At 45.2% G+C, this 13,563-nt stretch overlaps 1 protein-coding gene across 2 annotated transcripts in view; it reads left to right on the forward strand.

Annotated features, from left to right (window-relative positions):
• The window catches only part of FERMT2 (fermitin family member 2), a 50,636-nt gene that overhangs the window by 7,224 nt on the left and 29,849 nt on the right, over window positions 1-13,563 (forward strand). For both annotated transcript variants that reach the window (XM_030949464.1, XM_030949465.1), the window contains exon 3: window positions 12,419-12,652. In XM_030949464.1, coding sequence (XP_030805324.1) covers window positions 12,419-12,652 — 234 coding nt within the window. The remainder of the gene's footprint in view (window positions 1-12,418; window positions 12,653-13,563) is intronic.

Genomic DNA, 13,563 nt, shown 5'->3' on the forward strand with positions numbered 1-13,563 from the left:
GGTGCTCCTCCTGCAGATCCCAGAGCCTGGGTTTGTCACACCACAGACAGGAAATTGTTGGGGTTGCTGCTCCCACCCAGCCCAAATCAGCAGTTTCCTCTTCCAGCTCCCTCAGGTTTTGATTTGACACAAGGCACGTGGGGAACTGAAAGATCATAGAAATCATCCCATTCACACACTTCCCCTTTTTTTGAATACTTTTTTTTTTTCTCCTTTCCCTTTTTCTCCCATCTTCCTCTCCATCAGGGCTTGTGTTTCACCCAGGAATCTCCTGGGTCTGTCTAAACCATCCAAAAACTCCAATAAGTTGTACTCAGAATAGAATCCCTGGAAATGCTCAAGGCCATGTTGGACTTGGAGCGCCCTGGTCCACTGGGAGGTGTCTCTTGGGGTGGAATTAAATGGTTTTTAAGGTCCCTTCCAACCCCAACCACTCTGTGATTCCATGATTCAGCAAAGCAGCACCTGGATTTTAACCCTTGGTCTTTGATGTGATTAAAAAAAAAAGGATTGTGGATAACTGCCTGAAATTGTGGATGTGGGGAATGTTTACTGAGTTGGGAAAGATGAGGGATTATTTGCTGTGCAAACTTCAGTTGTTTCAACATCACCAGGGACACCAGCACTGCCAGCTCCTGGTTTGGGTGTTGGAGGAGTTTTTTTTAGTGGTGGTTTTTCTGACAGATGAGGGGAAGGAAGGAGATTTACAGCCCTTGTGGAGCTCACTGGCTTCAGCCCTGGGTGTGCTTGGAGGAAAAAATCTTGTAGTGTGAAAACATCTTGGGGAAGCTGCATTTCTTCATTCTCATTCTGAAATGTGAATTTACTGATTGCTTAGGAAGGGGCAGAGAAACAAGACTGAGCACAACTCAGCTGGCAGGATTCAGTTCTGAATGTTCCAGTGGCTTTCAGGGGTTTATGGTGTGTAATTTGGAAAAGTGCTGAGACCCCCAAATTCCTGCTGGATGGAATTTTAGCAGAGTTGCTGTTATTTAGTTTTCTTGCCCCTTTTGACACATTGCTCTCATCTAGGCTGAAGCTTCTACCAGGTAGAACTGTTGGGAGTGCTCAGAAGTGCTGAGAAAGTGCTCAGAAAACCAGAGGAAATATTGTTTATTTATTTATTTTGTATTTCTGGAGAGCTGATCTTGGTTTTTCTTTCACTCACCCATTTTCCAGCGAGGATGCAGCTCCCACTGGATCCTCACTGGAAAATGGGTGAGTAAAAGAAAAATTCAGATGTGAACCTCAGCTGGGAGCTGGGTGCATGGCATGGCCCTGTGCCAGCACTGATCCCCCTCTTCCAGACCAGCTGGGATCTTGGGGCACCTCCACTTTTTGGTAAAATGTGGCTGAATTTGGCCAACAGGTTGAGAACAGCTCTGGGAGAGGATGCACATAAAAGAGGATGCACATAAAAGAGGATGCACATAAAAAACCAGCCCCACCAGCAGCTGCAGAAACCTTCACAACCTCAGCTGATTTTTAGCTTGCACAACATCCTGAGAGCGCCCAAAAATCTCTTCCCAGCCCATTAGACCTGCTTGGCTGCTGGTTGTTTTCTTCCTTTTCCCCTGCTCCCTGCAGGCACATGTACTTTGGGATGGGTGAATTGCTGAAACTCCAGTTCAGTTAGAAAATCAAATTTCATGAAATTGCCTGGAAGAAGGAAGCTCTGTCCCTGTCTTGCTCTGCTTCCCATCCTGGCTGATGCTCCTCAGAGCAGCTCCAGAGCTTCTGCAGCAGGAATTGTCCCCATCCCTTGTTATAGTAACTTCTTCCAGCTAGGTCTAATGAGTTTTTGGAGGTCTATAATACACTCAAGATAGCGCAACTGTCTTTGGAGGCATAAAAATTAGCAGGATGGCTTCTGTTGTAGTGTTGGAAACAAAAAGGTTGAATAAAAGGCAAAATAACAAATAGAAAAACTGAGCTAAGTGCTAAACTCTTTTTTACTCTTAGTAAAAACACTTTCTTTATTTACTTCTTTTTCTAGTTAATTGCTCAAGCAGAACTTTTAAGCTTCTGCCTATTTAGCTATCTTTGAGTTTGAAGTAAGGTCTCCTGAGTCTTATGAAGTGTCTTTTCATTTAATCAAAAAGAAAAACTTCTGATTTTCTTTCCTTTTAAGAAGACAAAGGCAGCTTTATCACTCCATCAACAAAGAGCACGCTCCTACAATCCCTCATGTCCTGCCCCAGGGCTTCAGTGCCAGGACTTGGGCCTGTGATGGGTGAGGCAGATCCAGGCTCAAGGCTGGGGGTGTTAAAGTCCTTTGAAAGTGTTTTGTGTTCATTCATGAGCTTTGGTGAACAGGCAGAACCAAAAAGAAATCACGGAATTACAGAATGGTTTGGGTTGGAAGGGAGCATCTCATCCCACCCCTGCCATGGGTGTGGACACTTTGCACTATCCCAGGTTGCTCCAAACCTTGTCCAACCTGGCCTTGGGCATTTCCAGGGATCCAGGGACAGCCCCAGCTGCTCTGGGCACCCTGTGCCAGTGCCCTGTTCTTCCAACCATGATCCCACATGGATCTGTAGGAGAAGGACCAGCACTTACAGCTATGGAGTGAGGTGAGGCTGCCTGAACTATCCTCAGGGCTCCAGAGGTCACTTCCCAGGGATCTGAGCTTCAACCAGGGATTAACCATCACTAAAGCACTTGGGGAATTGCCTGGTGAGAGGTTGGGAATTCAAGGTTGGGAATTCAGCTTGCCCATCATTCTCCTTTCCCTGCCTGATGCTTCATCCCTCCCAGTACACATCCTCTGGCTCCCTTGCTGGCTGTGATGTCTTTTTGGCAGCAGCAGCTCCTCTGGCTTGCACATTCCTTGGGGATGAGTCAGGACTGCAGGCTGCTGTCACCCTGGGACACTTGTCCTTTTTGGAGAGGGAAGAGAGCATGGTCCCTGGAGAAGTGCTCCTTTCCTTTCCTTTCCTTTCCTTTCCTTTCCTTTCCTTTCCTTTCCTTTCCTTTCCTTTCCTTTCCTTTCCTTTCCTTTCCTTTCCTTTCCTTTCCTTTCCTTTCCTTTCCTTTCCTTTCCTTTCCTTTCCTTTCCTTTCCTTTCCTTTCCTTTCCTTTCCTTTCCTTTCCTTTCCTTTCCTTTTCCTTTCCTTTCCTTTCCTTTCCTTTCCTTTCCTTTCCTTTCCTTTCCTTTCCTTTCCTTTCCTTTTCCATTTTCCTTTCCTTTCCTTTCCTTTTTTCCATTTTCCTTTCCTTTCCCCTCTCCCCTCCTTTTTTCTTCCCTCATTGCTTCCTATTTTGTGCTGGGTGAATCATGGAAACCACATTCCTTAATCAAATTTTCTGCCATTCCATGATTCCATGGAGGCAGGAGCAGCCAGTGAAAGCCTCCTGCTTGATCAATGGGGGGGAGCAGTTGGCAAAATCAGGTTGTGAAGATCCTGTTTCAAAACAAAATCCAATTAAAAAAAAAACACTAATCGACCCTTGCTTTCCTTTCTTCCATGCCATAGAAAAATGAGTAATCCACATTCCTCTGGGTTGCTGGTGCAAGGATTTAAAGGAATTCTGCACAGCACTGGCAAAGACCTTGCTGAGCCCATCAGTGCTGGGGGTCTTGGGGAGCTGAGGTGACCTCTGGAGAGTTTCCTGATATTCCAGCTGGATTCAGCATCACTGGAAAATTTCTCTCCCTGCTCAGGTGTTTAGACAGGATTGGGTATGGCTGTGCAAGCATTTAAATGGAACATAAAGCTACCAAATATCCAAAAAGCTAAAAATTACTAGGGAAATTTTGCAGGAAAACATGATGCCACATCCATGGAAGTGTTCAAGGCCAGGCTAGGTGGGGTTTGGAGCAACCAGGGATAATGGGAGGTGTCCCTGCCCATGGCAGGGGAGTGGAGGGAGATACAATCCAAGTTAATAAACTTTCAAATAAGCTAATTGAGCAATCCTATTAACACTGGAAAGAGCTTCCTTCCTCGAGTTTACTTTAGAAACATAATGGCTTTCAGGCTTGTTAGGATTTGCTCTTCTCCCTGCATCCCACGGGCTGAGCATCTCGAGCCCTGCACTGCCAGGAGCAGCGTTTTGGGACAGTTGGGGTTGATGTATCAGCTCTCCAGGACTCCAGTTACCACTCCTGCCTCATCAAGACACAACTTTCCATTACAGAGCTCGCTTAGAATCCCAATAAAAGCCACCAAAAGAATCCCACTTCTCTTTCCAGCAGCCCTTCCCTCGTTAGCAGCAGACACTCCGTAATTTCCCCAAGCAAGGACAGACACACGGAACATCCACATGCAGCATTGCATCCCAATGGGCTCAGTCTCCTCCACTGGGCTTTTTTTTATTTTTCCCTCTCCCTCCTCCTTTTTTCCTTGCTCTTAAATCACTTTGTGCCACTACACAGGGGTTTTGACGTCAGGGCTTTGCCATGAGCCTGTGCCCTGGCACACTGGGATGAGAGAAAGGTCTTCTCAAGTGGGTCATGCTCATGGAATCACAAAATAGGGAACAAAGCTCCTTTTGTCCATGTTTTGTGCTTTATTAAGTCAAATTATTTTTTCATGCAATAAATATTCTTCTAAGACTGAAATTCCAGCATGGGTCCACCCTTTTTTGAGCAGCTCTGTGAGTTGGTGTGGATCTTCTCCTGAACATTTGTTTTTCTGAAAGTAAAGTAGGATGAAAATTTTGCAGGGGCAGACAGTGATAAGAAAAGGGGGAATCTCCTCAACTGAGTTGTGCTCATGGAATCACAAAATTTGGAACAAGGCTCCTTTTGTCCATGTTTTGTACTTTATTAAGTCAAATTATTTTTTCATGCAATAAATATTCTTCTAAGACTGAAATTCCAGCATGGGTCCACCCTTTTTTGGGCACCTCCGTGGGTTGGTGTGGATCTTCTCCTGAACATTTGTTTTCCTGAAAATGAAGTAGGATGAAATTTTTGCAGACAGTGATAGGACAAGGGGGGAATGATTTTGGAGAGAGGAGATTTTTAGTCCCTGCTCATTCCTGTTGTGAGCACAAGGCAGGAGGAGGCTGCAGGTGTCTTGTTCCTTCTGCTTTGGATTTTGCTGCATCCAGATCTGGGATCCTCATAGGAAGGACATGGAGCAGCTGGAGCAAATCCAGAGATGTTGCAAGGGCTGGAGCCAGGCTGGGAGAGCTGGGAATGTTCCCCTGGAGAGGAGAAGCTCCAGGGAGAGCTCAGAGCCCCTGGCAGGGCCTGAAGGGGCTCCAGGAGAGCTGGAGAGGGACTGGGGACAAGGGATGGAGGGACAGGACACAGGGAATGGCTCCCAGTGCCAGAGGGCAGGGATGGATGGGAGATTGGGAAGGAATTATTTTCTATGTGAGACTGGCAGAGGTTTCTCAGAGAAGCTGTGGCTGCCCCTGGATCCCTGAAGTGTCCAAGGCCAGGCTGGACAGGGCTTGGAGCAGCCTGGGATGGTGGAAGGTGTCCCTGCCTGCCCATGTGGGACTGGATGAGCTTCAGTGTCCCTTCCCACCCAAACCATTCTGGGATTCCATGAAAACAATGGTGAGAGTTGCCCATGGTGGCAGATCCAGGAGGATTTCAGGTACCATTCTGTGTTATCCATGGATAAAATCCCTTCCAGAGGTGCTGGCTGCTGTACAGGGTGTTTTCCATTGCATGTGTCAGATACATGTGGGAAATGTGATTAAAACCCCTCTCAAGTCCCATTAGCTCTGGGAGCATCAGCTTGTCCTGGCTGCAGCTTTATTACATCAGTCTGATGATAATTTTATGGGCTGTTTATCTCCCCATTTCAAAGTATAATTTTTCAAGTGTTGTGACCAGAGGCTTTTTGTTCCATTTTGAACTTTGCTCTGCAATTAAATCCCCATTGGGGGATGGAGGGGACTCTACTCCAGTGCACTCCAGAAAGACTCCTATTTTCCTAAAATTACAGCTTTTGCCCCAGGACAGTGACTGTGTCACCCAGCAAACACATCAGCAGTTCTGCTGGACTCGTGATAAATGAAAATAGCTCTGTTTTTAAAATTTTTTTTTTTTGCTCCATAATTATCCTGGAAGGAGTGGCTTTGGCATGTTTAAAGGAATCTGGGTTTCCAGAGGTCAGTGGGAGCAGTGAGGACATTGGAGGGAGGGAGCAGTGGGTTCAGCTACACAGATATACGAGCGTTATACTTTATATGTAAATATAAAAAATAAATAATAAATATGAATAAATATTAATAAAAATAAATATATCTATTTTAAACAGAAATCTTCAGCACCTTTGGGACGTTCAGTAACTCTCTTGGCTATTGGGGTATCCAAGCAAGGAGTTGGGCTTGAGAATCCTTTTTTATCCCTGCCAACTCAGGATTTCCTTCTTTCTCCTTTCTCCTTTCTCCTTTCTCCTTTCTCCTTTCTCCTTTCCCCTTTCCTTTCCTTTCCTTTCCTTTCCTTTCCTTTCCTTTCCTTTCCTTTCCTTTCCTTTCCTTTCCTTTCCTTTCCTTTCCTTTCCTTTCCTTTCCTTTCCTTTCCTTTCCTTTCCTTTCCTTTCCTTTCCTTTCCTTTCCTTTCCTTTCCTTCTCCTTTCCTTCTCCTTTCCTTTTCCTTTCCTTCTCCTTTTTTCCCCTATTTCCCTTCTTCCCCCTTTCCTCTTCTTTATCCTTGCCATTCCCCATCACTGCTGTCCTGCTCCATGCACCAAATGAGCCTCTTTTTTTTAGTTTTTCTGGATGTTTTGTCTCCCCCATCCCTGAGCTCACCCAGGTCTTTCCCAGCTGTTTATTGCTGGGAGTCTTTTTTCCTTTCAGGGACTTTTTCTCCTCCTCCAGCTTCCCAGGAGGGGTGTGGATGCAGCCAACACCCAGCCCAGGGCTTGGAGAGCCCCTTGGAGTTGGGAGGGCTGGATTAAGGTGTTATCAGCAGGAATTTGTGTCTAAAAGTGCTTTAATCAGCTGCCTGCACTCAGTGCTTTTTGTCCACATCGGTATTTTTTCAATTCAGTGTGAAGTGAATATTAATTTTAAAATACATAAGTCATCCAAAAAACTGACCACTTTTATTTTAACTTTCTTATAAAAACCTTTGAGGAGTTTCAACCCATCTGCACCAAACTCAGTGAAAAGGTGGAAAACTTGGGGTTGGTTTTGTGTAGTTTACCAAAACACAAATACAAAAATGACTTTTTGCAAGAGGAAATGCTTGGCTTGTGAGTTGGTTTCAGTCCCTGTACTGTATCTTGGAGATATATATATATATATATATATATATATATATATATATATATATATATATAGTGGATATATTTTTATATGCATTTATTCTGTGTGTTTATCTATAATTATATATGCATATAATTCAGTTTTGTCTCTATTTTATATATGCATATATATATATATGGGGTAAATGTTTATGTGTATGTTCATATGGATAATATATCATATATCTTATATTTATATATATTATATATATAAATATGTATATATAAAATATATGTTTAACATATATATTTGGTTTTTTAATTATTTTATATAGATAAATTTGAGCTAATGGAAAGGCATTTTTTGCCACCTCAGCTTCCCAAGTGTGCCTAGAGCAGAGCAGGGATAATCCTGATTAAACCCACCCCTGGGAAAGAGCCAGGGAAAGCTGTGGAGCTCCTTCTGCTCCTGTGGAAAACCCCCCCAGTGTTTGGGGATTTTTCTCTGGCATCTTTTGCTCCAGAGGGGGATGGTCCTCTTGGATTGTTCCTGTGGGAATGCTGAAGACTTGAATGCATTGCTCTAAAAGCCTTCGTTTTTAATTAAGGAATGATCATTTTTAATTAAGGAATGAGCTGCAAACTCTGCTGCAGCTGCTTCTGCTGCCTCTCTGAAGGTGGAAAGAATTCCAGGGAAAACAGCATCAGCTGCAAATCCTCTGTTTCCAAAATTCCACCAAAAATCCATGATCCAGCCCAGGCAGGCTTGCAGAATTCCTCCTGAAGCTTATGCAGGAGCTTTTTAATGATTTATTATTAACCCCCAGTGTTAAGGTGATGGAGGCATTTGCAGGGTCTTGGCTGCCCTGTGGATTTAATCCTGGATGTGGGTGTGAAAGGGAATCTGATGATTCCCAGGACAGCCTCCAAATACCCATCCAGTGGGATTTAACCATGCACTGGAAAGAGGGAAAAAAAAGAGATTTATTCAGTCATATCAGGGCTCTGTTGTCCTGAGCAGTGCATGGAAGGAGAGCCCATCTGCAACAGGGGATATCCCAAAATAACAAGGAAAATACAGTGTTTACACAGTGCTGGAGACTTGTATCCTCCTGCTTGTGAGTCCTAAGCTGGCCTGGAGGAGCTGCCAAGTGACAGCAGAGCTTCTGCAGGAAGGAGCTTCAGTAGCTGCTGCAGCAGGAAAGGGACTTTAAAAAACCAGGGATTGGCAGAGGAGAGTGTTTGGGAGCAGCCAAGTGCTGGGATAAATGGGATTCTTGGATTATGCCCTTTTCTGACCCAGAGATGGGGCAACTGAGAGGTGTTTTAAAACTTTTATTCCATTTTTAGTCTCATGTGAAGGGTGAGACAATACAGGTGTTATAATTCACACCATCACAATCAGCAGCTAATTATTTCCTAATTACAATACACTCTGAGTGTTTCTTGGCCTGTCAGCTTTTGTCACACCATGCTGTAAATGCCTTAAAGCCAATCATCTAAAATTACCCCTCATAAGTCCTACTACAATGCATATTTCATAATTCTATTTGTCCAAAATACCTAATCTTATTTACAAAACCACCCTTTAAAACTTAATTCTAGTTCCATTTCTCAACAATGCCTATCCTTTTCCATAACATTTCTAAATCAACATTTCTTATCTCAAAGTTTACATGCAAATATATATTTATGTGAGTCTTCTACTTTAAAACCTTTAAAAATTTTCTACAAATCCATTTCCCACATGGGAAAAATGGGCTGCCAGGAAGGGCTGCCTGGATTTTCTTTGCCCTTCATCCAGATTCAGCCTTGCTGCTGGAATTCTGATTGTGTTTGTGGGTCTGTGTGAGCCAGCCAGCCCAGAATTAAAGCACACCCTGTGTGCATCTCAATTCAGACTTGTTGCTGCTTGGATTCTAGATTTCAGGGAATTTAGTGGTGGCTGTGGGAATTGAAATCTGCAATTGTAATTCCTGCTGGACAAGCTGGCAGGATGTGACTGCGTGGATTGAAAGCTGAGGATGTTTCAGGTTTAAAACACTTCACAGAGCAACCCTTCACTCCTTCTCTGGCTGTTCTGTCCTCACAGAGGTCTCTGCAGCCATTTGTGTGATTTAAGATGCCTCTCACATTCCCAGGACTGTCTGAATGGCTTTCCAAGGGGAACAGCCCCGTGGGTTTTGCTGTACAAAACATCCTGAACGTCCCTCGCGCGCGTTCCTGCCTCTTGGAACAGCTCTGGGAGGCAAATGAAACACCAGGTTCTGCCCGGGAAAAAAACAAAAATAAAAATCACAGCTGGGTTTGCCAGCCCTCCCAGGCTCCAGAGGTTTGGGTTCAGGCTGCAGGGGAAGGTGGGGGTTTATTTTGGAGGCCGGGAAGGAAGTGCTGTGCTTCCCTTTCCCGAGGGTGTTGCTGCTGGGGTTGGGCTCCTGGAGCTCAGTCCCAGCTCCAGCTGATGCTGACAGCTCCAGCCGCCACATCCCTGCTGCCTTCACCTGGGGGCTCCTTGGCTGGGAGGGTGGCAGTGATTTCTTGTCACCCTTACACGTGTGCAGCTCGTTTAATGGAAATCTGCAAGGGTTTGGCTTGGAAGAGAGCTCAAAGCCCATCCAGTTCCACCCTCATGTGCAGGGACACCTTCCACCATCCCAGGCTGATCCCATCCCTGTCCAGCCTGGCCTTGGGCACTTCCAGGGATCCTGGGGCAACCACAGCTTCTCTGGGCACCCTGTGCCAGGGCCTCTCCACCCTCCCAGGGAACAATTCCTTCCCAATATCCCATCCAACCCTGCCCTCTGGCAGTGGGAAGCCAATCCCTGTGTCCTGTGTCTCCATCCCCTGTACATAGTCTCTGTTCATCTTTGTTGTGGCTTCCTCAGGCTTTGGAAGGCCACAGTTAGATCAACTCAAAGCTGCTTTTCTCCAGGCTGAGCAATCCCAGCTTTTCCTCCCACAGAGGTGCTCCATCCCTCTGCTCATCCTGTGACCCTGCTCTGCACTCCCTGCAGCAGCTCTGTGTCCATCACATTCAGCAGCTCAGAGGAGCTGCTGGATCCCCAAACCTCTCTGAGATCTACAACCTGTAGTTAACTTCTAAATTCCAGGTCTGGGTTCTCTAAGGTGAATTTGCAGTGCTTGGAAACTTACCTGAGCTCTGATAAATGAATGATAAATTGATAATAGTTGATAAATATGAAGAAGTTGGTGAATATGATACGTAGATAAATATGAAGTGGCCACTGATTGATGGTAGTAGATGGGAAAAGCCTGAGCTGAAATATTCAGCCTTGCTGTGCAGCTGGAACCCCAACAAATCAGTAACTCATGAATTGGGACTCTGGTGAAGGTTTATAAACCTTTGATCAGGTTTGACCAGGCTGCTGGCATTCCCTGGCCTGCAGGGATTGCTCCAAGCAGCCCTGGATCCTTTGTAAAGCACCCAAGGCTCTTGTCAGTGTGTAAAACTCAGCTCCACAAAACAGCTGCTAAACATTTGCCAGCCTCTTTTATATATAACTACCCCATGGGAGAGGCACAGACCTTCCCCTTCCTGCTAGAACCAACATCTCACTGTTAATTGAAAGCGTTAATTACTCTCAGGCCCAGAATGTTGTTTCTGTGCCCTGGCCTGAATAGTTAATCAGCAGTGTAAACCCAAATCCCCTTCTGTTAGGCATAAATGTTACTGATTCCAAATGCCTTTGGTTTTTTTCCTCCCCCTGATTTTTGGTGCCAACTCGTTCAGCTTTCAGTAGGGCAGAAGTTGGACTCCATTACCAGAGTCCATTGTAATGATTTCTTGGATTTTTTTCCGGGTAGACAAGGCTTGTGCAAGTTTGCATGCTTTTCTATATTTGGTTTTGTTTAATTGGATTGTACAAAGCTGTTGAAAAGTCCAGCTGAATGTTTCCACTTTCTGCAGAGCTGATTGTGCCATCAAACCAGGAGTTCAAAGGGGAAATCCAGCTCCTGCTGGGTTTTCTCAGTAATCCCCAGCTCCAGATCCTGGTTTGAGATAGGGACAGACAAAAGTTCATTTGTCACCTTGCTCTCATCTCAGTTTAATTCAGATGTGGCTCGTGGGGACAATCTTCACTCTCACAGGATCATGGAATATCTGAGCTGGGAGGAACCACGAGGATCATCCAGTCCAACTCCTGTACAGGACACCAGGAATCCCAGCATGATGTTGGTGCTGGATTGTGTTCCTTCAGTCCCTTTGGCATTGTGTCTGCTGGGACTTCACCTAATCCTGGAAATTCTCCAATCCTCTGGAATTGCTCCTGCCTTTCTGGCTGGTGCCCTGTGGTGCTGAAGGATGGAGACAGGAGCTGTTGGAATAAATGTCAGCTGGTGGTTTTAATTAGGGTTAAACTGGTGTTTCATGATGGAAATCCAGGATCACAGGGAGATCTGGAGCTGAAAACTGAATTATTCTATTACTACATACATGATTATATTGCATATCATTCCATTCTCTTTTCCCTGTGTGCTGGAAGGACATGGCACTGTCATTCATTGTGAGAGTGGAAAATGCTCTGCAGGAATGGCAGGGCCAGGTGGTAGTGAAAAATATTCCAGGTGTTAGGGAAAATATTGCACAGGGTTTGTCTTTTGGAGTTATCACCATACTTTGGTTCCCCAAATGCTTCCCAACCTGAAGGTGACCTCCAGGCACCCCATGGTTACATCCCAGCTGGAAAGAGTTGTGATTGTTGAGTTTCCTTGGTTGTTTGGGAGGCAACTATTCATTTCGGTTGGAAATTTTCAGGTTTTTTTGGTAGAAACTGAAAGTCCTGTTGAATTCTCCTTGCAAACCTCCTGCCAGTTCTGTTTTCCATGTGTGCCAAGGTGGTTGGGCTCACCTTTGGATAGCACAGGTATCCTAGATGGTGGGGAAAAACCCAAGAATTGATAGTTAACCCCAAAAACTGTGCAAAATCCCTGCTGGGAGAGGTTTTGGGTCGCTCATGACCCCTTGGCTTCGTGTTCCAGGTGGGATCACTGCCAGGCTGGTGATCCACACACACGCTGAGTCTCATCTTTATTTTATCCCTTGGGTTCTTCCCTGCTTTTATATCCCATCAAAACACTATTGAATACAAGCAGTTCCTTGTATCCAGAAAGGGCTGTTGGAGTTTTTTGGATCCATAGCTCCTTCTCAGGAAAGGAGAAAAAACAAAACTTTAAAAACTTCTTTTGTCCTCGTTCTGGTGCCGCTTTTAACTGGGGGAAAAATGGCTTCTTTGTTGCAGATGTCAAGAAGGACTGGTCTGATCACGCTCTGTGGTGGGAAAAGAAGAAAACTTGGCTCCTTAAAACTCACTGGACGTTGGATAAATACGGGATCCAGGCGGATGCCAAGCTCCAGTTCACCCCTCAGCACAAACTGCTGCGCCTGCAGCTGCCCAACATGAAGTACGTCAAGGTCAAAGTCAACTTCTCTGACAGGGTCTTCAAGGCAGTTTCTGACATCTGCAAAACCTTCAGTAAGTGTTGAAAAACCTCCCCCCCACCCTGGGGAGTTTTCTGGTTGGTTTGGCTCCTGCCTTTCCTCTGGTGCTTGTCCTGTAAATTTGATGAATCCTTGGTGTTTTCTGGCTTTGAGCACTCAGGAGTCACTTGGACATCAAACAGCCCAGATGTCCTCTCTTTTTTCCTTCCAGATCTACTCTTTTATGTGTAAATACTTCAATAACAGGACCAATTGAGCCAAAAAGTGATTAAAAAATGCATTTTTTGTGCTGAATTCTCTTCCACAGCACAGCTGTCCTCAGGTTTGTCACAGGTGAGGTGGTACCAGCCCTGCTTGATATTCAGACTGGTTGTGATTTTTTTTTTCCCCCCCTGCAAATTTATGTGCTGGATGAAAAGCAAACCCTGAAATGGGAGATCTGCCAGCCCTGTGGGTTGTCTTCTAGTGGAAAATCATATTAGAGATTAAGTGGTGATGCTCCACTCTAAAACTGTCTGATGGGGGGAAGGAACTGAGTCTTGCTGTCTGCTCTTCACCCTCATTTCTTGGTGGAGAAGCCCATGAGAAAGGAGGGATCATTCCCTACCAGGTATAATTTTTTACCCATCTTCACAAACTCCTCATCCCAAAACCCAATGTTCCTTCCTGCCCACCAAAAAAAAAAAACCCAGTGAGGAGATGGCAACTCCATACTGGAATTCTCCCCTCCCAAAGCAGCCTGCAACCCATCCTCAGCTGTAGCAAATCTATTCCTGCGCTCAGAAGGCAGCTGAGGTTCCTCTTGGCTGACCCAGTTGTTTGGGGAGGCAGGAGGAGCTCATCCCTACGTGCAGTGTCCAGCACATCCGTGGCTTGGTTGGTATTTTGGTATTTTTAGCTGGTTACAGAGCTTTGCTGTTGCTTTCCTGTTTTGTTGTTTTGGTT

Source organism: Camarhynchus parvulus, chromosome 5 (genome assembly GCF_901933205.1).
Source record: "Camarhynchus parvulus chromosome 5, STF_HiC, whole genome shotgun sequence".
NCBI classification, from domain to species: Eukaryota; Metazoa; Chordata; class Aves; order Passeriformes; family Thraupidae; genus Camarhynchus; species Camarhynchus parvulus.